Source organism: Macaca nemestrina, chromosome X, assembly GCF_043159975.1.
Source record: "Macaca nemestrina isolate mMacNem1 chromosome X, mMacNem.hap1, whole genome shotgun sequence".
In the NCBI taxonomy this organism is placed as follows: Eukaryota; Metazoa; Chordata; class Mammalia; order Primates; family Cercopithecidae; genus Macaca; species Macaca nemestrina.
Genome location: NC_092145.1, coordinates 145,197,646 through 145,222,280, shown reverse-complemented (window position 1 = coordinate 145,222,280; position 24,635 = coordinate 145,197,646). Strand labels below are relative to the sequence as shown.

Genomic DNA, 24,635 nt, shown 5'->3' with positions numbered 1-24,635 from the left:
AGCATGATTTATAATCCTTTGGGTATATCCCCAGTAATGGGATGGCTGGGTCATAGGGTACTTCTAGTTCTAGATCCTTGAGGAATCGCCATACTGTTTTCCATAATGGTTGAACTAGTTTACAACCCCACCAACAGTGTAAAAGTGTTCCTATTTCTCCACACCCTCTCCTGTGTTTTTCTATATTTACCAAACATTTTACATTGAGGTTTTGCTATATTCAGTTAGATATTATTTTTTAAATGCTGACAAACCATAAGCAGCCTCCAGCTAAGCCCACACATTGAAAGGAAGCAAAAGTTCCAGAAAACTGAGGCAATCGACTGAGACTCTGGGTGGCTTCTGTGTCCTTCATCAGCCTGTACCACCACGGCTTAAGGTCTGTGTTGATGTGTTTTCCCTCGCAGGTATGTTCTTGATGACCAGTATGTCAGTTCAGTTGGAACAAAGTTTCCAGTCAAGTGGTCAGCTCCAGAGGTGTTTCATTACTTCAAATACAGCAGCAAGTCAGACGTATGGGCATTTGGTAAGGATATGGCCACATACGACCTGGTCCTGTTTCGTAAACTGACTTCCACAACAGGAAACCACAAGAGTAGCAACGTTCATTTTAAAAGGGCCCTTGAACACTTAAAAAGTTACACATATACCCTGAGACAAGCAAGCGGTTGAAGAAGGTGATTTATTTTCTTGGGTTTGGTATTAGGATGTCTTCTACACATTTTGTAATTTACATCCTGCTAGCACTTTTTCATAAAATCAAAGGGGATAAATCTACTCAGAGGTTGAGGTGGAAGGATTGTTTGAGCCCAGAAGTTCAAGTCCAGCCGGGGCAACACAGTTAAGACCCTGTCTTTAGAAACATCAAAGGGGGTGAAAGTTTTTCCAGTGAAGATTTCAAATAGTTTTTTAAAAGGAGTCATTGAAAGCTAAATCTGAGTTGTTGCTAAGCCCAAAAAGTTGAAAAGACATCTATTTTCTGCATGAAAATAATGTGATAGCCATTCCCTTTTGCACTGACCAATTCTTAGTGTAAATACCACACATGACTTGGTACTTTCCTTGATTCGTGCCTAGTTTCAAGCAGTCTCCTCTCTGTTAAAATTTATATTTTAGATTGGGATTGGCAAACCACAGCCCAGGACCAGGTCAGTTGGTTTTTGTAAATAAAGTTTTACTGGAACACAGTCATGCCCATTCATTTATGTATTGTTTATGGCTCATTTTATGCTACAACAGCAGAGTAGAGTACTTGCCACAGATACTTCATGTCCCAAAAGGTCTAAAATGCTATGTGGCCCTTTATAGGGTAAGTTTGCTGACTCTTACTTTACTAAAATATCTATATTAAAATTTAGTAAAGGTCATTAGAAAAGGGAAACAATTCTTAAATTGTGACTACATTTTCTGATATTTTTTCCATGTTGTGAGAATATCAAGGCTATTTTCAATCACTGTCGGATGGACCCAGGAGAAGTAATCCAAATGTGACTGAGACTTATTTCATGCCTTAGTTCATAAGTGTAATTTGACTTACTGCTTGTCACCTACAAGATTGCCTTTGAAAAGGGGGAAATTTAGTCATTTATTTCTCTATATGACACAATTTTTAAAACTATTCCCTTTGTAAAAGTGGCATTGTTCGTTGTTAAAAAAAAAAAAAAGAAAAAAGAAAAAGAAAAAAGATAATCAAATACACATAGAAAAAGAAAAAAAAATCACAAAGATAGCATTTTGGTGAATACTTGATGCCATGTTGTGCTGATTAACTTTTGTACCTTGTTGTCAAAATTAGTTTTGAGGCTGAGTGCAGTGGCTCACGCCTGTAATCCCAACACTTCAAGAAGCTGAGGCGGGCGGATCACTTGAGGCCAGGAGTTCAAGACCAGCCCAGCCAACAAGGCAAAAACTTGTCTCTACCAAAAACACAAAAATTAGTCGGGCATGGTGGTGCATGCCTGTAACCCCAGCTACTTGAGAGGCTGAGTCACGAGAATCACTTAAACCTGGGAGGCAGAGGTTACAATGAGCTGAGATTGTGCCACTGCACTCCAGCCTTGGCGACACAGCAAGAGACTGTCTTAAAAAAAAATAGTTTTGATAATCATGCATCAATTATAAATGATGCCAAAAAATCAGTGCCCTTATTTAATAATTACAGCTTGTTTTTGACCAAAAAATAGTATTACCCAGCTTGATTATTTACTGTATGCCATAGAAGTTGGCCCCAGATATTTTCCAGCTGTTTATAAACACTAAATTCATTCTTAAACCATATATCCCAGTGAGGATACCCAAAATGAATCAAGGCTTCTGATAGCAATTCCCAAAAAAGAACCCCACAGATAGTTTGAAATAAGCGTGTAGCCTTTCAAAGAGAAAGTTATGAGGAAACTGCATTCTTTTGGATGGTTGTTTTAGATTGTGTGTTTTAAAAGAAAAAAGCTGCCATAAAATTTGTAAGGTTGCTTTATTATAAATATTTGAAAGTAGCTAATTGTTGAAATTTTCTGACCTTGGCCAGCACAGCACAATTGCCACCATTTAGAGAGCACTTGAAACATCTCAGTGCTCTTTTAAATGCTCTACGTGTTTTATCCTATTTCATCCTCACAGCAAGTCCATGAGGTGCAAATACCCCACTTTATAGACAGAGAACCTGAGGCTGAGAGGGGTTGAGAAACTTATCCTGCCTGTAAGTGACAGAAGTCAACTTCAAAGGCCATGTCTAACTGACCCCAAATGCCACCCTACTGACCACCATGACCAGAACCGAGATTTCTTAACCTGGGGACTGCAGTTTCCTGGATGAGTTTTGGGGGACTGTGAACATTCTGAAACTGAACACAAAAAATGCTGTGTATTCACTTTTCCAAAAGGCGGCCAGTGGCTTTCATCGGATTCCCAAAAGGGCCCCGACCCATGTAAGATTAGGAGCCACTGCAGCAATAGAAAGGAGAATGTTGTCAATGACTTTCTCTTGAAATTTCCACTGAAAGGTAATCTGATTGTGCAATGAAATTGTTGCATGCAGCTGCCAAAGCAGAGAGACAGAAGGGTGAGGACATCAACCACTCATTCATAAGGGTTGGGGCAGGGGCTCACTACACAGGTAGTTGCAGTGAGGCTGTGTGAGGCTGAGTGAAATCTCAGCCACTTCCCAGGAGTAGCTCAGGAATTATGTCTTGGCCCCAAGCGGTTCCTCTGTGGCTGTCCTTGCCATTCACTCATTTTCCAGCAAGCACAGATGTACAGGTATCAGGGAACATGGGGAAGAAACCCCAGGCTCCAGAAGCGATGGCACGGGCTCACCTTCCAAGCTCTGCTCATTTCGCTGGGACTCATTTCCCAGGGATCCCTCGCTCTGACCCATAGCCTTCCTGACCTGTTGTGTGAAACTCACTCCACAAACCCTGTACCTTCTGATGACAACTCTCTTCCTTTTTATCTGGGCCACCTCTTGGTGCGGTGCAGGGATCCTGATGTGGGAGGTGTTCAGCCTGGGGAAGCAGCCCTATGACTTATATGACAACTCCCAGGTGGTTCTGAAGGTCTCCCAGGGCCACAGGCTCTACCGGCCCCACCTGGCATCGGACACCATCTACCAGATCATGTACAGCTGCTGGCACGAGGCAAGTGTATCCTCTGGGTGGGCTGGAAGGGGTCTCAGGCACATCCAGGGTGATTACTGCATCACCACTGGGACGAAGCTTTTTTGAGGGAAAGCACCTGGCACAGAGCAGGAGAAAATGGCTCTCAGCCCCTGCCCTAAAATGTTTGTAATCTAAAACATGCAGGTGCCAAACAATGTACTGAACAACTTATATCCAGCAGTGTTCTAAGAACACTATAAATATTAACTTACTTATGCATCAGGAAACACACTGAGGTAAGTATTATCATTGCTAAAACTAACAGAAGAGTAAACAAAGACTCAGAAAGGTTAAGTGACTTGCCCAAGGTCACATAGCTAGTAAGAGGTAGGCTGGCTAGTGCCAGGGTCCCTGTTCTTAACTGCAACACTGTGGAGCTCCTCAAGTAGAACATGAGTAGCAGAAAACATCTAACCACACGTAGAGCACACATAATGGACACTATCCCATCTTGTCTCCCCTGCCTCCCAAACACTGAATAAAAGCATTCCATTCAGGTAGAAGATAAGGGTATCTTATGGGGATGACATGGAGCTGAAGTTTCAGGGGATTAATTTGCAAAGTATCCACTAACTTCATAGAACTAATGGAGATTGTTAAGGAAGTATGAGGCTCCATATGTGCCCTTACTGAACTCAAAGTCTTTATACACACACACACACACACACACACACACAACAATGGGACCGAAAACACCTAGCAGTTTATAATTATGTGCCAGAATTAGAAAGACAAGGATTTTGCCATAACTTTCAATGGCAAAAAACGTGATTACTTTTGCACCAATCTAACACAAGAAGAGCTCAGAGGAAAGAGAAACCAGCTTCCTGAGATAAAGCAGCTTCTTGAATGCATTGGTACCTGAGCTGAAGCAGGAAATCTCTACGAAATGTCCTAAGTATGTGAGTGGAGACATTGTAAAAGGGTGTCCAGGTGAGAACAGCACAAGCAAAGGTGTGGCGGCAGGAACGAGCATGGCATGATAGGTTGGTGCTATCGTTGGAAGGGCTGGAGATAAGTTTGGAAGAGTAGGTCTGGTTCAGGTTCTTCAAGGTGAGTAACAAGGAGACGAGTGCGAGTTTTGGTTGTTATAGGCATTGAGGAGCCACTGAAGACTTTTGAGCAGTAACATGATAAAAGGAGGCTTTTGAGAACATTAATCTAAGAGCCCATGTTCATAATCATTATATGGTACTTCCTCAATGACAAAGGGCCTAATGCTGCATTCATTCATTCACTAGTAAAAGGCAAATTGGTGTAATGGTTAAGCCTATGGGTTCTGGCATCAGAATACCTGGGTTGAATCCTGTCTTGATCACTTACTAGTTATATGACCTTGTACAAACCTCCTATTATCTCTGTGCTTCACTGTACTGTAATACTTGCCTGTAATGTAATACTTACCTCATAGGATTTTTGTGTGGATTGAATGAATTAACTTTGTAAAGTCCTTAGGACAGTGCCCGGTACACAGTTCTGTTTGTCTGTTATTAATATTGTGTGTGTGTGTATATATGTAATTTACAAAGCACCTATGCACCAGGCAGTATGCTTGGTGCTAAGAATAAATTGTCACACACAACTTAAATAGTTTCTAATCTCTTGTACTGGAGCCTAGAGTCCCACTTTGGAAGAGTTGCTGATTGCATCACATAACAATATTTTTTGCTTAGCCTTAAATTATCGCCTGGAATATGAGCACTCTGTAATTTCCCACCCTATGGCATTTGGAACAGTATATAAGATTTCCCCACCTTTTTCTTCCCCAAATGTTGACTATGGGAACCATGGATATGGACAGGGATATGCAGACTACAGTGGCCAACAGAGCACTTATGGCAAGGCATCTCGAGGGGGTGGCAATCACCAAAACAATTACCAGCCATACTAAAGGAGAACATTGGAGAAAATAGGATGAGATGTTAAAGTAAGCCATCTTGCAGGACGACATTGAAGATTGGTCTTTTGTTGATCTAAGATGATTACTTTGTAAAAGACTTTCTAGTGTACAAGACACAGTTGTGTCCAACTGTTTATAGCTGCCAATTAGTTTTCTTTGTTTTTACTTTGTCCTTTGCTATCTGTGTTATGACTCAATGTGGATTTGTTTATACACATTTTATTTGTATGATTTCATGTTAAACTTCAAATAAATGCTTCCTTATGTGATTGCTTTTCTGCATCAGGTACTACCTAGCTCTATAAAAATGTAATTTAAAATAAATAATAATTAAGGCACAGTTGATTTTGTAGAGTATTGGTCCATAGGGAGAAACTGTGGTCCTTTATAAAGAGCCAGCCAGGGTCACCCTCTTCCCCAATTTGTAGATGTATTCTATGCTCTTAAGGTTTCATCTTCTGCCTGTTAACTGAGGTTTCTACCACACTTTTGAATAATGTTCTTTCCCCTGTGGTTATCTGAAGACTGTCCTGAGAGGAAGATGTAAGTGTTGTGATTAATAGGAACTTTCTAGTAGACCATGTCTTTTTTCTTTTTTCTATCAGGTTTTAAAGATCTCTTTACAAATTAGGGAGAGTAATACTTTAAGTTATCAGCTTTATTTGATTGAGGGTGGGTGGGTTTTGTTTTTTTTGTTTTGTTTTGTTTTGTTTTTTTTGACCATGCAGAAGTTTTTCTTAATATAGCTGAATATATCAATATTTGTTTTTATTGCTTCTGGAAATTGTCATAGATAGGCTTTCTCATGCCCAAATTATAATGACTTTTACCCGGATTTTCCTCTAGTACTTTTATGATTGCATTATTTTCCATTTATGTTTCCGATATAGTTTGTGTTTGTTATGGTATATGGTATCAAATATGGCTCCAAATACGTAATCTTATGTGACTATTCTGTTGTTGTCAGCCCTATTTATTAAAAGACCATCTTATCACCAGGAATGAGATACCACCTTAATGGTGGTGAAATGCCACCCTAATATTATACTAAATTTCCATATGTACTTGAATCTATTTGGAGACTTCCTCTTCCGTTCTCTGGTCTCTTTGTTCATGTGCTAGCACCACGCTGCTCTGATTCTGTAGAGACTTTATAATATGTCTGAATACTAGGTAGGCTAGCAGCCCTCATTGCTCACCTTACTTTATAATTTCTTCGCCATTTTTACATATTTTTTAATTCTATAAAGAATCAATTTGTTTAGCTTGAAACAAACTCATTCATATTTTTGAGGAGATTGTATTTAGTTTGTATTTTAAGTTGGAAAATTTGACATCTTTATGATACTGACTTGTCCTAGTCTAGGACAAAGGAAGTTTTTATTTTTGTTTTTGTTTGTTTGGTTGGTTGGTTGGTTTTTTTTTTAGACAGAGTCTTGCTCTATCACTCAGGCTGGAGTGCAGTGGTATGATCTAGGCTTACTGCAACCTCCACCTTCCAGGCTTAAGTGATTTTCATGTCCCAGCCTCTCAAGTAGCTTGGTCTACAGTTGTGCACAACCACAGCTGGCTAATATTTGTATTTTTAGTAGAGACAGGGTTTCACCATGTTGGTCAGGATGGTCTCGAACTCCTGGCCTCAAGTGATCCGCCCACCTCAGCATCCCAAAGTGCTGGGATTACAGGCATGAGCCACTGTGCCTGGCCAGGGATGCTTTTTTATATAGTCAAGTCTACATTTGCATTTTTCATCAGTGTTTTAAAGTCGTCCTCATTTTAGAGGGGGAGACTTTTTAGTGTTTTATTTTGGTGGTGTTGTTTTTATAAATGGGGTTTTCTCTTCCATGATAACTTCTAAGTGGTTACTGTAGGTATATGTGAAGGCTATTGATTTTGTATGTTAATTTTATATCCTGCTGTCCTAGTGAATTCCTTTATTCTTTGATTCTCACATTGATACTCTCAGGTTTTCCAGGTATACACTAAAATGCTTGCAAATAAAGAGACTTTTTCTTTTCCAATTATCGGGGCTCTAATTGTTTTGCATTGGTTAACACCTTCAACATAACGTTAAGAGTGGTTATTACAGTGAGCGTCCTTGCCTTATTTCTGACCTCAATTGAAATGTCTATTGTGTTTCCACATTTTAAAAGTTGCTAGCTTTAGGACTTAGGTGTAAATATTTTATATATTTTATCTTTGATCATAACTTTCATCATCTAAAACACTGGTTTTTTTGTTGTTTTTGTTTAGCTTCCAGAAAAGCGTCCCACATTTCAGCAACTCCTGTCTTCCATTGAACCACTTCGGGAAAAAGACAAGCCTTGAAGAAGAAACTAGGAGTGCTGATAAGAATGAATATAGATGTTGGCCAGCATTTTCATTCATTTTAAGGAAAGTAGCAAGGCATAATGTAATTTAGCTAGTTTTTAATAGTGTTCTCTGTATTGTATATTATTTAGAAATGAACAAGGCAGGAAACAAAAGATTTCCTTGAAATTTAGATCAAATCAGTAATTTTGTTTATGCTGCTCCTGATATAACACTTTCCAGCCTATAGCAGAAGCACATTTTCAGATTGCAATATAGAGACTGCGTTCATGTGTAAAGACTGGGCAGAATTGAAAAATTACTTATTGGATAGTCATTCTTTTCTTTATATTGTCACTGTCACAACAATTAAATATACTACCAAGTACAGAAATGTGGACATTTGTCTTCATATTTCAATGTTTTCAAACTTCAGTAGGCATGATGATAATCAAATGCAGAGTTTATGAAAAGATTCCTAGAAACTACCTCCATAAAACCTGGCGGAGGCGGTCTGAGTGCAGCCTGTGAATTTGTATTTTTAGCAAACTCCCAGATGTTACTGAAGCAGTTGTTCTGAACTGCCCTAGGGGACCACATTACATGGTGGGGTATCATTAGGTGGTCCATTATTCAATCCAAATGGCACAATTCTCTCCTAATATCCAGATTAGTACAATGACTCTTAACGTCATGTATAAAACTAAAGTTAAATAATAGCAAATAATATATTAAATATGTTGCACATAAAGCAAGTTTTTTAAGATGCTAAGGTATGATTTCTAGAATTAATTACATTGTTGCTTTCTAATCATTTTAAATCCTTGAGTTTGGGGATCTGGGGCTTCTGGCTAGTTTGAAAACTGAAGTTATCAGTCTGCTCTCTTAACATAAAAATACAGAAGTACTATTTTAGCTTCTCATGCCTATTACTAAATAGTATTTCAGCTTTAAAACTGCACCTGGGGATGCCCTTCTTCACGACCTGCTACTGAACTCACTGGTTTGAACCTCTTTCCGAGTCTTCCCTTGTCTTTTCTATAATGCCAAGAAGGGAGAGACTGATTCTGTAGAGGGCACCATTACAATGAAGAGACCCCCAATTATATATACCCTGCTGCTATTTTCCAGAGATCAGTCAATACTCTCTCAGAGACATTTATATCCTCTCTCATCCCACTCTGTCCTTCAGCCACCAGCTAGTTTCAATGTTCCCTCTTGCTTATTTGTTTCTTGACATTTCATTAATAATTCCTTCATTTCAACAGAGAATTGACACTCGTTAAGTCTTCTATTTTTTACAGAGGCACACAAATCTCAATTTATAATGAAATGTAACTCAAAATAATCACTAGGGCATTTGTATATTTTATTTTTGTAGTTTTTTTTTTTTTTTGTAGTGTTGACTGTATGCTAGGTTCTTTCCTACCCAAGAGAAAAGAAAGACCAGGTGACCCAAACCCTCTGTGTCAATGGACCCACAGTCCGATGGGGGTGCCAGCCTTTCCTGCACCACGGACTGTTTCCCCACTCAGAGGATGAGCTCATGCACAAGCTGGCTCTTTCTGGTCTCCCTCTTGAAGATTTTTTTCCTCTCTTCTTCTTATTTTTGTATATTTACCTTTTAAAAATAATCCTCTTTATAACAAAATACACGCTTGTAGCAAAAATTCAAACAATACAGAATTGTTTACTATGAAAAGAGGCCAAAGCCCTGCTTAGAAGCCTAGCTGCAAAAATCAAGTCAGGCAACAATTTAAGGTACCACTAGAGGTTTATCAGAAAACAAGTCCAGTGATGCTAGGAGGAGCCAAGTAAAAGAACACTATTCATAGTATTTCAAACATGCATAATGATTTTTTTAATGCTGTATAACTGTATTTAGTGGTGATATCCAGAATTTATTATTGTTATCTTAAACCAAGAGTCTGCCTACGCTCTTTTAGCAGTGAAGAAAAAGGAAGACTATGTGGTAAGAAACGTTCCCAAAGGGCAGGCTGCAGAGCAAGTTCCGATAAGTCACTTGCTAGGTAAAATCCAACAGATGCTCCCCAGTCTTGCTGAGCATTTTCTGACCTGCCAGAAGTCAAACACAAAGTCAAGAGGGTCTGGCAAAACTCACCTCACATCTACTTGAGTTCATTAAGATTCCAACACAGTAGATTTAGCAAGTTGAGTTTCTCAGTTTTTATTCTATCTTGGGAGTGGGTTTATGAGGAAGAGAGATTGGACTTACGGCCCCATCTTTACCTAAATGTGGAGGGAGGAGGGTCTTAAATGAGGAAGAATAGTTCACTGAGAGACACCAGAGAAGAGGAAGCTAGCACCTGCCCTTTCTGGCCTGATCACTATGTTTCTCTGGTCTGTGAGCTCCACAATGGCCCTTTTGCATTTGCAGTTTCATTTAATCCTTGCTTCCTTATAGCCCAGGGTTTGGCGAAGTTTGTTTGTAAAGGGCTTTGTGGGCCGTGCCGTCTCTACTTCAACTACTCAGTTCTGCTCCGTAGCATGAAAGCAGCTCTAGACAATATGAAAATGAATGGGTGTGGCTGGGTTCCAATAAAACTTTATTTATGGACACTGAAATTTGAATTTCATATCATTTTCATTTATCATGAAATCTTAATTTTTTTCAACCACTTAAAAATGTAAAAATCACTCTTAGTTCACAGACCAGACAAAAACAGGTGGTGGGGTGGCCGGGTGCAATGACTCACGCCTGTAATCTCAGCACTTTGGGAGGCCGAGTCAGGCAGATCACCTTGGTCAGGAGTTCGAGACCAGCCTGGCCAAATGGTGAAACCCCATCTCTACTAAAAACTACAAAAAATTAGCTGGGTGTGGTGGCACACACCTGTAGTCCCAGCTACTCGGGAGGCTGAGGCAGGAGAATCACTTGAACCAGGGAGGCAGAGGTTGCAGTGAGCCGAGACTGCGCCACTGCACTCCAGCCTGGGTGACAGAGCGAGACTCCGTCTCAAAACAGAACAAAACAAAACAACACAAAAAAGGTGGTGGGCAGGATTTGGCCCATGGGTCATTGTTTGCCAACTTCCATCCTAGGCCCAGGCACCGGTCCCTCTTTGTAGAGTCTCCATCCTTTCAGAGGATGCTCCTACACAGGAAAAGGACCACGAGCTTTACCTGGTGGGCACAGTGAGGACTGTTCTAGAGAAAACCCCAAAATTAAGTTATGGAAATAAGCAGGTTTTTCTTTCTGTGTTACAGTTGGACACTATGTGACATGCACGTGGGTCCTTTGCCATGTCTGGGGAGGCTCTTTTGAAGGTGTTAGATGATGAAAGTGGTTCCTGCAGAAATTATTCTTGCACTGTGTTGAACCAAGACAAGGACTGAGGACTTCATAAAGACCATGTGGCAACTACAAAGGATGTTTAGATAGCAGTAGCTTGACAGAAGATTTTCATGATATATTAGAGAAGATGGGACATAGGCAAGATAATAGAAAAAAAAAACTGTCTATGAAATGGTTGTTTTGCCAAGGAGTAAATTATGCTGTGGGCCCAATGAATGGCAGGATGATGCAGATGGCGAGGTGAAATGTTGATTGTATCTCACAAAATAACAAAGAACTCTCTCTCTGCTACCTGGGTATCAGATAATTAAGACATCCAAGAGCCTCAAATGATCCTTATTTTGAGGCTATTTTATAGATTATGAAAGTCATCTTCCCCTGACTTGGCTAATTGATCCACCATTACCACAGAGAATTTATGAAGTGCAAAGTCATTCTAACACTATGCTGGTCACCACACAGAATGAGTTAATGGGTAGAGTTTCAATATGTTAATCTATTTAATCTAGTTTTAATCAATCTTCAGGTATCTCAGAAATTCTGTGCTCACACTGGGATAGTGACTGTGAGAAATATAAAAGCAGCATCAGGTTTGGTTCCCAACCTGGTGGTGTATACACTCTGTACACAACTTTTTTGGGACGAATTTTACAATTGCTTTGTACCATAAAGCAATCTGAGAATTTGCAATATATCACGAGACATTTGGGAGGTCAGGAGCCCCAGACACTCAGATAATAACTTTGTTCATAGAAGTGAAAAGCAGACAAAAACGTAAAGAAGCCCCAGCACATAAGTAAGCATAAGGAGTGTGCAAATCTAGCATTTATTGAGTGTCTGCTTTGTGCTCAGCACTACTCAAACACTGTGGGCAAATACAAAAGATTTAAGAGACTGGACACCCACTTCAGAGGGTGAACATACAGTTGGAATTTCCATTCACTCCACAGTTAGAGAACAGTGGAAATGAGTTTCTATCAGGCATGCTCTGGGAGTTCACGGAGGCCCCTGGCGTTAGTTTTGTGTTATCAGGGAGATGTTGATCAAGCAGCTTGGAAGTGAAAAAGCAATGTCCTCTACCTGTTCCCTGGATTCTTCTCTCTTTAGACCTGTCACCTTGAAGAAAGCATGATCTATTCCAAACATCACTGTAGGCAAATCACCATAGTACTTGGATTAAGTTAATGTGAAGAAAGTATGTCATCCTTAACAATGGATTAAATGAAAGTGAACTAGTGCATGCCATTCTCAATCCTTGCAGCTGTACCAGTTCCCAGGCACTGTCCTTACAAGTGATCCATCCATATTCCATACAAGGTCCAATACTTGCTCCCATGATATATCCTTGTTTTCAACTTCAGAAATTCAACAGACATTTACATTTAGATTATCCCTGAACAGCCCGTGAGACCAAATACACACTTTCCCTAATACACTCTAACACAAAATCCTTATTAGGAAACAGAACAGAAGTCAAATCCAGAGACAGAAATAAATACTGAAAGCAATGTCAATGAAGATGCTCTCTCCTTGACCATGTTGTCTTTGGACAATTTTTTTCTGAACAGATTCATAGTTTTGACATTTAATGATATATTTATCATCTCATATGTTCGATACCATGAAATTAACATTTACCTACAACAAAATCACCTCAAGAGAAAAAACATAGATTTTTCTAAAAGGAGGTCTGAACATCATCAGTGTTTTGGAATCCTGGATTATTTTCTCCTTTGTTAATATCGATGGAGGCATAAGGATTTTCTTCACTTCTTGCTTGATTTTTCCTGTTAAATAGAGCAAGGTTACCTTAATATACCTATGTTAAAATCAATCGGATTGATGAAGATCAAAAAGTTTGAGGGCACTCTGTGTTAAGGAGGCTGGGTGGGAGGAACAGGAAGTTTCATAAACTGTTGATGTGAGTATAAATTGGTACAGCTGCTATTGAGGGCAATGTGGCAATATTTATCAAAATCAGCAATTGCACGTGTGCTTTGCCGCAGCTTTCCCGCTGCTAGGATTCATCTTATGGGTATATTGTCACACACAGGAAATTACCTATATGAAGCCATCACAACTCTTTTTTAAGTAAACACAAATATTTGGAAACAACATAAAAGTTCATCAATAGATGACTGTTTAACAAAATTACAATCCATTCATGAAGTGGGAAATTATACTGCCAGAAAAAAGGAGAAGATTTTTGTGCAACTAATGTGTAATGATCTCTAAAACACATTAAGTGGGCTGGGTGTGGTGGATCACACCTATACAAATAAAAATTTTAAAAAACCATTAAGTGGAAAACAAAATATGCAGAACATTATTTATAGCCTGCTAACATTCGTATACTAAAAAATAAGATATACATATGCATATATACACATATATACACTAAAAAAGTATATATTCATATACTAAAAAGGAGATATATATATATATCCGAGAAAAAAGAAAAAAAGACTATATATATCACTCTCTCTATATCTCTCTCTCTCTCTCTATATATATATATATATATGTGTGTGTGTGTCTGTGTGTGTGTGTGCGTGTGTGTGCGTGTGTGTGTGTGTATCTCCAAGGAACTGATAATTTTGTTTGGCTTTGGGAAGAGAACTTGGAGGCAAAAGGTGATAAGGAAGACTCTTCATGTTCACCTTTGTATTTTTTAATTTTAACTACATGAATGTATTACACATTCAATGCCTAATTTTTTAGATGAAGCTATTTTGGGTAACCGAAAAATCTCTATAGTGAAGAAAATTGAGCAACATAGACTAGCACATATAGAGATTCAATCAAGAATATGTTTAAACAACCTGAGGTGTGCATAGAGTTTTGTTAGGTGCTATAAAATATTAACCTTCATTTCATAAGCCCAGCAAGAGTCAATTTCTTAAGGACAGAAGAAAAACATCTAGTAGCAAAGCAAGACTAGAAATCAGGTCTCTAGTAATTTAAATCCTCAATGAGCTTTGATATTCAGTTCAGGAACAAATTAGAGCATGCCTAACCATGAACTGAGAGAATGATATGGAGTCTGAGCTACCCCATGAAAAATAAAGGTGAGTAAAGAGTAGCAGTTTGGGCAGGGCACGGTGGCTAATGCCTGTAATCCCAGCACTGGAGAGCGAGGCAGGAGGACTGCTTGAACTCAGGAGTTCAAGAACAGCTTGGGCAACATGACAAAACCTTGTCTCCACAAAAAAATACAAAACTTAGCTGGGTGTGGTGGCGCACCCTGGTAGTCCCAGCTACTCAGGAAGCTGAGGTGGGACAATCACTTGAGCCTGGGAGATCGAGGCCGCAGTGAACTATGACTGCACCACTGCACTCCAACCTGGGTGACAGAGCAAAAGACCCTGTCTCAAAAAAAAAAAAAAAAATTAAAAATTAAAAATTAAAAAAAAACAAGAGTAGCAGTTTGAAAGAAATCTCACAGCCCATTCTTGAACAATTTCACGGTTCAAACCCATCAGCAATCCAGTCTCCAACAATCTAGTCCCCACTTTTAGACTGAAAAGGATTCAGCAGTGAGAACCATTCCCTGAGCCCAACCATACCTGCTGAGTTTGCAGTGCCTCTTTGTAGGAGGGAAATGACACTGTGGCTGGGATGGAGTTTACTAGGGCATGCTAATAAATCCCAGGCCAGATACTTACTGTGTGGGCTTACTAGGAAGGTGAACTGCTGATGACATCTAGTAAATTTCTAGGGAATGCATCAGAGTATTTAGGTGCAAAATTGTCCAACTGAGTAATTGGCCTATACAATCTACCACTTACTGAAAATTTTCCAGTTACTGTTCTCTAAATCTTTCTATTTTCAGATAGTTAAGTCTAGGAAAGGCCACTTACTTCTTTCGATCTCTGATCCCAGTGAAGATCAGGACGACAATGCCAGCCACTATCACTCCCATCACAACTCCAAAAACAATTAGCCATGTGGTAACGGGGGACTGGTAAGGAGGTGCAAGTGTTGTCTGTATCCCCAGAAACTCCAGGCTGTTGTCATTCAGACGGAAAGCATCATTGATACGGCTCCTGGAGATCCTATTTGCAAAAGCAAAACATAGCAAAGGGGACACTTAGACAAAATAAAATTGCGTGTAGTTATTTACTCTTTATATCATTGTTCCTGAAAGGATTTAATAGAATTTATCATAAGAATATACACCTAGCCAGGCGTGGTGGCACATGCCTGTAGTCCCAGCTACTTGGGAGGCTGAGGTAGGAGAATCGCTTGAACCCAGGAGGCAGAGGTTGCAGTGAGCCGAGATTGCGCCAGTGCACTCTAGCCTGGGCGACAGAGCAAGACTTTGTCTCAAAAAAAAAAAAAAAAAAGGAATATACACCTAAAATCATAATAGTAGCAAAGTAAATAAAGTCTAATTAAATATATAAGTCTTTGATAATTATGCATCTTTCATGCCTTGCAACCTAGATCAAGTTCATCAACAGCTCCATTGGAAAATTGAGTTGCAAGTGTGGAAATGTATAAATGGTTGGCATTTATTCATTTATGACTGCTGTGTTTAAGTGCAAAGTTAGCATATTTGGCAAGAATTTCCCTTCTGTCAGAATACATCTACAATGACTTTATATCAAATAATGGAAACGGATAATTGGATATACTTCTTCTATTATACAAATGAATCAGGTCCTATGACCAAATCTCTATAGTAATATTTTCCAAATAAAAGGTATTGGCATTTGGAGGTAGCACTGGGGAGACACATAAGAAAGGGACCTTTGCCAGTTTCTTCAGCACTGGGATGGGAAATGGCTGACTTTTATGGAGGCAAAAGGATAAAGATTGTTTAAAGAGAAAAAAAAAAAAAAACAAAACAGTGATATGGAGAACATTCTGGGGATCAAAGACCAAAGTGTCTGGCATCTCATCTTCCTACCCTTGGGTATAGCCCAGGTCAGGAGGTCAGAGTCCACCAGAGAGGGAGAGACAGCAACGCAGAATTAGTCAGGTAACCCCTGGCAACCTCAGCCAGAAAAGATCTGAAAAGAGTTATCCTGGAAACAGAGAGTTTGAAGTCCCCTGTAGGTTGCAGCTGAGTATCCAGGAAGGCTGAACTTCTTCAAAAAGATCTCAGCTAGAAGTTTTCCCTAAGACAGACACAAGTCTTCTGGAGGCAGTAAGTGAGTCTCTGGGCACAGTTGGGTCATACATTCCAACCAAGCCAGATTTTCTAGGCACACCCTGCCCAGCAGGTCTTAGATCTGCTTCCAAAATTAAACAGGACTCTGATGCAGCTCGAGAGGGCCACCTAGTGAGTTGCCCAGAAGCAGGAGGTATATTATGCCTTTTTATAATGACAGGAAACCATCTGCAAGGTCGATCCATTTTTCACTCCTGCTGTCTGTTGTGGGAAACAATTGAGGCACATTGGACAAACTGTTTCTTCTCAACATTCATTGCAAGTCCCTCACCTAGCGTAGAGGTCAAGCAATATGCAAGGAATGCTGTACTTGCCTAACTTGTTTCAGGCTTTGGGCAGTTAAATGAATCCTACATCAAAGTCCCTAGAGCAAATGATGGCAATACCTGTCCATGTCTCTTCTGCACTTACTATTTTCCATGAGTTCTAGCCAGACTTTCTTTAACCAGCACCTGCTCCCCTTTACCAGAGAGCATTCTCAGATCACAAGATCTGCCCTGCCTGCACGGCTGAAATGCTGGGGAATTAATGCCACCTGGAAGCAGTTCTCAGCCAATAACTGATGGGAGGTGGTAAATAAATACCCCAGCTTCCTCAGCCCTCTGATGGGACAATTCAGGTGCACATTTTACACAGTCTGTCCAGATTTCCCAGCAGGGCTGAGCTCTAGCTGCCCGTAGTGGTAACTTGCTTGATAACATGTAATCTACAGTTTTCCTTTCCTTTTGTAAGGGCCTACATCTGGGGGAACTCAAATCAAGATTATTCCCTTGCTGTGGGATCCTTCTGGAATTACATGGAGTTTGTAGCATGAAGTAACACATGTAAATGACTCAGAACAATGCTTGGCACACAGGAAGAACGCACAAAATACTGGTTATTGTTGTTGTATTTGTTAACCCCCTCGCCCTTAGATGAAAGTAAAATGTCACCTGATGGCCTCTTCAACTTCAGTTCTAGGAATGATGTCAGACACATTTTTAGGTGCAGTGACATAGAAATTAAAGGAGATTCTTGGTTTCAAATCAGCAACTCGCACATCCTCCTCCCTGTAGAGAAACAAAACAAACATCTTCACTTGTGGCACAGAGGACACAATAAAGAGAATGAAGACTTCCCCTGCTGGTGAAAAGGAGATTAGAGAGAGGATCACAGGGTAGAGAGGCATGGGGGAGGGTGAAAAGGAGATTAGAGAAAGGATCACAGTGTAGAGAGACATGGGGGAGGGCAAACAATGGCAGGATGTAATTGTCAAAAAAAAATTAATGCTGCCCAAAGCACCTGAAATCAATTACATAAAAATGTGATATCAAGTCTTCACACTATTTGTTTGCCTTCATATAAAACCCACATCTTTTTCAATGATAGAAAATTTTCAAACTGAAAACAGCAGGAGAATCAATAAGGAATAATTGGTGGCCCAGGATTGTGGCAAACAATGTGGTGGGCAGAGATGGCTCAGTACCACACACAGAGATTTACACCCACAGCCTGGTCCTACTCAGCAGAAAACGTCGTGTTGCACCCATGGGTGAAGGTAATGAGTGGGGTCTACCATATGATGTGACAAGACCGTGCTCTCATAGCTGTCAAGTGATCCTAGCACAAAATAAGGTAGATCATGTGGCTCATAGCCCTTGAGTGACTACCCATCTAACTCAGAAAAAAAGCCAAAGTCCTTAGAATGGCCCTCAAGGCCCATATGACCTTTTGTCTCTCCCTTCTTCCTGTATGCCCTAACATCATCCTGGCCACGTCTCCACTTGTCTGTTAATCTGCTCCAGCTACACTGGCCTCCTTGCTCTTCCTTTAACAGGCCAAGGATATTCCTTCCTCAGGGTCTGCACCTGCTGTTTCCCCCAGCTGAGACACTTTCCCCATTGTCTGCATTTCTCTCTCTCTCTCTCTCTCTCTCTCGCTCTCTTGCTCTCTCGCTCTCTCTCTCTCTTTCGTTCTCTCTCCTGCTTCATATATTTGTTCAAATAATAGTGACGTCTTTTCCGACTATTTTGGTTAAAATTGACATACCCCTTGCCCAGCACACACACACACACATACCAGCCCTCCCCAGACCCTTTTCTCTTATATTTTTCTCCCTAGCACTTAGTACCTTGTAATTCTACTATATTTCACTTACATATTACACACATAGACACACACACAACGTACATACTAGAATATAGGTCAATGAAGGCAGGAAGTTCTGCCTTTTTTTCTTTCAGTGCTGAGAGTGTGTGACAGCATTCTGAGAAGAGAGTGACAGCTGTTTAGTAAGAACAATACTCTTGCAATCTACAAGTCAAATAAGGCACGATCAGCCCTCCGTGGAGTCGCCCAAATTCCACGACACCAAGTAAGTATAAGTTACTAGGAGATTTTTATCAATTTCACTTGAAGAAAAGTTTAGGCAGCGTATCTCCTCAGACTCAAGAGAAATCCTAGTTGGAGTAACTTGAGAACCCAGCAAATCAACTCACCCAAAAAGAATCGTCTGATGTTTGATTTCTAAAAAGTACGTCCTCATGGCATATGCAACAGATGATCGGAACAGGTACATTTCATTGTCGTTCCATTCATACTGCAAATTCAGAAGAAAGACACTGCTCAGCTGGACTCATAAGACACATTTATAATCTGATACTCCTCAAGAATTATTCTTAATATTCCAGAGATTCCTGCTATTTATTACGTCAGTGACGTCAACGTAAGTGTGCATCCATATCACCTGAAGGGTTAGTTAAAACACTGAGTGCTGGGTCCAACCCTAGAGCATCTGATTCAGGAAGCCTGAGATGAAACCCAGTAATTTACATCTCTAACAAACTCCCAGGTGGTGGTAATGCTGCTGGTCAGGCGACCATGCTTTAGGAACCATTGGGTTCACGGGTCCTTTTTCTTTAGTTTGATGTAAACTGAAATTAACACTTTGAGTGTAGGTTTACCCACGGGAGTCAAACAAAAGTTGTGGGTTTTGCAGCAAAATGTCTGTACGTTGTGGACAAAATCAGTTTTTACTATTTTTACAGTAAGTTCTCAGAAATGTACTTATCTATAAGTGTAAAAGAAAAACTTGAAGTTCAAATAAAAAATAACACTTTGTAAATAGCAAACTACTCTGTTCTTGTTTTCCAGTGCTAAACAAATAGCTTATGTTTGCATAGCTTTTAAAGACTTAAAAGAAAGCAATCACTCTTTCCTCCAGTAGCTGGCAGTAGGAATCAATGAATGGCACTAGTTGTATGTTTCTCCTTTCCCTTTAAAAAAATTATATTTCACAAAAGAATTGTTACATTCACTTCAGCTTGGTTTCACCCAGGTCTGGAGGAGTTCCTTTAATGGTAGCATTATTAATATTGTCACTAATAACAGTCTGGCTACTATTTCTATAAATACAAAATATTTTAAAGGCTGAGTTCTCAAAATAATGCCATAGATCCGATTGGAATTCACCATGAAATAGCTTGAACTGAGCAGATATTCTGACCCTGATGTGTATATGCACTAAATATATGATCTCGTTTCATCAAAACAGATTGTTGCTTGGTGAATTGGCTTCAGAACATTACAGCATCAAACCCGCTGAACACTATTTACCAACCCTCACTGCATGGAAGGAGGATGAGTATAAATGTCAAGAAAAAAAGATAATTGAAAAATGTCCTGATCTGCCGAGACTAATTAAAATTTATTAAGCCAAGGAAGTAGCTAATAAAAATATGACAGAGAAATAGTCCCACAATCACCCAATGATTATTAAGAAATAGGAACTTGAACTCTTAATGATTGGAAAGAAATGCACTTCCATTTTCATTTTTTCTTTCTTGAATGTTCATCTTTTTACTCCTGAGTTATTTATGGTTTGATGTGTTATCTATGAAAATTATGCTAAAAGTGTTGTTGAATCTTGGACAATGTGTAACTTTTCAGGAAAGGTAAGGGGGTAGAAACACAATCTTTGGATCTATCCGATGCAGACAACAATTTGCTGTAGCATCTTGGACCATTTTATCCAATAGTCCCAGATTGACTTCTAACCCTGCAAAACCTTCAGGGTGTCATGCCCACTCTCAGGCTTTTGAGCCCCATCTACCCGAGACTACTCTTTCCTCTCCTCTTTCCCAATCAAAGCTACTATTTCCTCAGACTGGATCACCTGAGACAAGTGTTAAGGAGAGAGCAATAGCTAAGTAAACAATTCACATAAAGGGGTAAATAACATAATTTCCTGTAAAATATTTTGTTACCCCCAAAATGTATTTCTCTAAATAAGTGGTTCTCAAACTTTGCTGTGACTAGAATCACCTGGGGAGCTTGAAACACTCTTGATGCCCAACTCTTGAGTCCATACCCCAGAACAATTAAATCAGAATCTCTGGAGGTGTATAACCCAGGCATTAATATTTTTTAAACTTCCCATGTGATTCCACTGTGCAGCCAAGTTTGAGAAGCCGTGTTCTAAATTAGAGCTTCCCAGTCTTGATTGTATGTACAAATCACCTGGAGGCTTGCTAAAATGCAGATTCTGATTAAGTGGTCCAGGGCTAGGCTTGAAATTATGCATTTTTAACAAGCTTCCAGGTGATTCAAATGCTGCTGGTCCATGGGCCACACCCTGAGTGAAGCAAGGATACAGATGATTGACTAAAACAAAACAAATTTTAAAAACCTAACTGTACTGCTTCTAAAAACAAACTACCTTTCAAAATATAACCATGTTATCTTCCTAGAATAAAAGTAATGGTGACAAGAGTCAATTGAAAGGATTGGTATTTGATATTTAAGGATTGATACAGATGTTTTCTCATTGAAGTTCACAACACCTTCAAGGCAATAAAAAGTAGGAATAGCGTATCCAATAAGGAATGTGTTACTTTAAAAACCCAAAGCCAAAGGCCAGAATCTGGAACTTACAGTTTTGAAAAGAACCACACGGCCTCTCCTCTTTCAGATCACCCTGAAAAGGGTTTATTGTGTCCTATTTAATGTGAAGACTGTGCACTCAAAAATAATGAATTCACGGTCCAGAATACTCACTGCTTTATCTCCAAGAGCTGATTTTAGGCTTATCCTCACTTTGATGCTTTGGTCAGCATCTGATTAAAGAGAAATCGCAGACTGCTGGTTACAGATGACAGATTGCCCACATGTGCTTATTTCCTTTTCCTCCCAAGATCCCACTAAAGTGATAGTAAAGGGATCTTTTAAAGGTATTGACAGACTTTTGGAAAATGAGAAATGATGAGAGAGGGGTAACTGCTTTCTCAGGGACAGGAAGCCATGACCTAATTTGTACACAGAGGGAGCACAGACCCACAAAGAGCCAAAAAATCCAAAAGAGGTTTGGAATTCAAGCACAGGTGAGGGTGGGAAAATAATACTGGGCTGAAAAGAAGAGGAATGGAAGTCAGGGTGTGGTTAAAACCACTTTGGAGAACAGTTGATCTGTTGTGCCCTTGCTTAGACAGTCAGTTGGAGGCTGTGCTCCAGAAAAACAAGAGGTAATCCAAGAAAGAAGACATGGAATCTAGGAAGCAGTGGATTCAACCCAGGAGAACAACAAATGTTGGGACAGGAGGATGTAAGATTCCAAGAGGGAAGTCTTTAGGGGAAAAAAAAAGAGACTGAAAAGAATAGATATGTTGAAATATTTGGGAGAAAAACAAATACAATGTAGATAGCAAATTAGGTAGGCCAAAAAATTTAGGCAGGTAGAAACTTTTAGACAACAAGCCACATAAGAAAGGACACAAAATAGTATATTACTTGGCTCTTCAGGCATAGTGGATGTAAACACTGATAACTGTTTTACCAAAAATCATTATAAGGCCTTATTGGAAGAGCAAGAAATGGAAGTGGAAGAGTAGACCAAAGCGAAGGTTTAAAACTGAGCAATGACAAAATAGCAATATAAGAAAATTATTTAGAAATATGAAAGTGACTGCCAGAAAGAAGAGATAATAGCATTAAAATTGTTTTTTAAAAAAAGTATTTGTCTTTGGAAAGCAGGATTCAAGTACAATTGGTTGGAGAAAGTTATAATATGTATTTTAAAGATGAGGTTAATAAAACAGACTTGAAAGAGTACACACTTGTATGTGTATGCATCTGTGTGTGTTTGTCTGTACAGTTACTTTCACTATGTCTCATACATAGGTGCTCGACAGTTGTGATTTTTCTGCCATAAAACGGCAGCTGTCACCATAGCAGAGAAAGAAGCAGGTACTATAGAGAAAGAAAACATTCTCAGCTGTGTCACAAGTCCTCATGAGACTGGGGCCAAAGGAGACTAGAAGAAGTAGACAAGGAATGGGTGTGAAACTTGTCAACTGGGTGTACTCACACGGACTCCAGTCGGTACTCCATCCCACAAAAGAATTCTTGTTCTGGTCTTTCAGCCAGGTAAACAAGGGCTCAAAGTAGTTGAGCAGTGGTCTTACATTCATGTTCTTTGCTCCTACAACATTTTCCAATGCTAGGGTCCAGGGTTCTGATTTTCCAAGCTTCAGCATATTGCTACACATAAAAGAGGGGGTTCAGGGCCTTTTGAGGGGTTCCAGCTATACATATATTTACATCTATGATCTATGGTTTCTTCTCTTTGACTTGGCTAAATTTGCTTCTGGCAGATAAGAAAATAATGCATATTAATGGATATATTCCTCCCTCAACTGCTCTTTCCTTCCAATTACCACAAAGAGAGGGCTGTAGTTATAATAGGGAGAAAAGAGGTGGCCCATCCAATTGTTGTATGGTCTAGGTTCCTGTGTGACCACAAATTAAATGTTTGGTTTGTAAATGAGGACATTTTGAGGCCATAAAATTTTCTTTTTAGAACAAAGAAATCAAATTCAAACCTAGGCATGGAAATGAGTAATACTGAATACTAGGAGAGGTTCAACATTTTGAGGTATTTCTTACAGCAATTTCTGTCCAGCTTCTGTAGAGTTTGAGATGTCACATTTGTGCAGAGGGCCTTCGTGTTTAGCTGCTTGACAAAGTGCTTCTTGAAACTGGAATTGGTAAAGGGTCCTTGTGTAATATCTGCACAAGAGACAAAAACAAAAAAGCAGTACTATGTTTACTTACTGTCTTAGAGTTATAGATTGGAGCATATATTTAAAATGGGGCCCAAGTAACCAAAGAGATATTGATCAAATCTCTTTCTCCAGACATGAACTCTTCCCTCATCATAACCTATTTGCATTTTATGTATCTGTTGATAAACATGGCAATATTACTCTGTTAAATGTTAGCTAACATTTGTTTTGTGTTTTACAGATTAATAGCCCTTTCATATAAATGATGCCAATCCATCCTTATAACAGGTCAATAATATTATTTTCATTTTACAAATAAACTGAGCTCCAGCAAATTCAAGGACTGGGGTTACTAGGTGAAGCACATATGTTTTTGGACTTCAAGTTAAAAATTCTCTTTCTGTTACAATGCACAGTAAACTGCCAGTAACAAGAAGACAAACAAAACTACTTTTTATTTCTCCCAGTGATACTATTGATTGCTTGATGACAGGGACAAGATCTCACACAAATTTAATTGAACCCAATAAATTGTGTTAATTTAAATTGAATTGAAATTGATCATCTATACAGACAGTCCCCAACTTACAACGGTTGGACTTTCGATTTTTTGCCTTTACAATAGTGCTTTCAGTTGTGTATGCTAATGGTAAGTACCCAAAGGTTTTCACTTTCAGCGCAGTATTAAATAATTACATGAGATATTGAACACTTTATTATAAAATAAGGTTTGCGTTAGATGATTTTGCCCAACAGTAGGCTAATGTGAGTGTTCTGAGCACGTTTAAGGTAGAGTAGGCTATGCTTTGGTGTTCCATAGGTTAGGCGTATTCAGTGTATTCTTAAGGTATTCTCAGCTTATGATGAGTGTATTGGGACGTAACCCCATTGTAAAGCAAGGAGCATCTGTATTGAGCTTGGTAGTTACGGGTGGAAAAATTATAATTATCACTTCATTTATCCCTACTTTTTGTCATTATTAGCACAGCTGTCCACAAACCCTAGAAGTTAAACAGAAACAAGAAAACTGTAATTTACCGAATGAATGAGTAATCATTAGAAACATGGAACAGAGATGCGGGGTCACAGTATGTTTCATCATGGGGCACAGGTTCCACCACCCCAACTATCTCTCGCCTTTGGGGAGAAAAGAAAACAATATATTAGCTGTGGATCACCCATCACAAGCAGGTGGGCATAACTAGTGCAGTTTCATCAATCTTTTTTTTCTTTTTTTGAGACA

The 24,635-nt window shown here is 39.4% G+C and overlaps 2 protein-coding genes across 7 annotated transcripts in view; one reads left to right on the top strand and one right to left on the bottom strand.

Annotated features, from left to right (window-relative positions):
- Positions 1-9,255, top strand: part of LOC105478156 (BMX non-receptor tyrosine kinase) — a 55,441-nt gene extending 46,186 nt beyond the window's left edge. For 4 of the 5 annotated variants that reach the window (XM_011735201.2, XM_011735198.2, XM_011735200.3 and 1 more), the window contains exons 17-19: positions 408-526; positions 3,475-3,632; positions 7,807-9,255. In XM_011735201.2, coding sequence (XP_011733503.1) covers positions 408-526; positions 3,475-3,632; positions 7,807-7,881 — 352 coding nt within the window. In that variant the 3' untranslated portion in view covers positions 7,882-9,255. The remainder of the gene's footprint in view (positions 1-407; positions 527-3,474; positions 3,633-7,806) is intronic. The other variant, XM_011735197.2, reaches the window with a different exon arrangement.
- A 1,615-nt stretch (positions 9,256-10,870) lies between these two features.
- LOC105478157 (angiotensin converting enzyme 2) overlaps positions 10,871-24,635 on the bottom strand; it is a 58,703-nt gene continuing 44,938 nt past the window's right edge. For both annotated transcript variants that reach the window (XM_011735203.3, XM_011735204.3), the window contains 8 exons: positions 24,431-24,529; positions 23,274-23,396; positions 22,696-22,868; positions 21,390-21,448; positions 18,833-18,933; positions 17,288-17,404; positions 15,040-15,234; positions 10,871-12,966 (listed from right to left, as the gene is read on the bottom strand). In XM_011735203.3, coding sequence (XP_011733505.1) covers positions 12,858-12,966; positions 15,040-15,234; positions 17,288-17,404; positions 18,833-18,933; positions 21,390-21,448; positions 22,696-22,868; positions 23,274-23,396; positions 24,431-24,529 — 976 coding nt within the window. In that variant the 3' untranslated portion in view covers positions 10,871-12,857. The remainder of the gene's footprint in view (positions 12,967-15,039; positions 15,235-17,287; positions 17,405-18,832; positions 18,934-21,389; positions 21,449-22,695; positions 22,869-23,273; positions 23,397-24,430; positions 24,530-24,635) is intronic.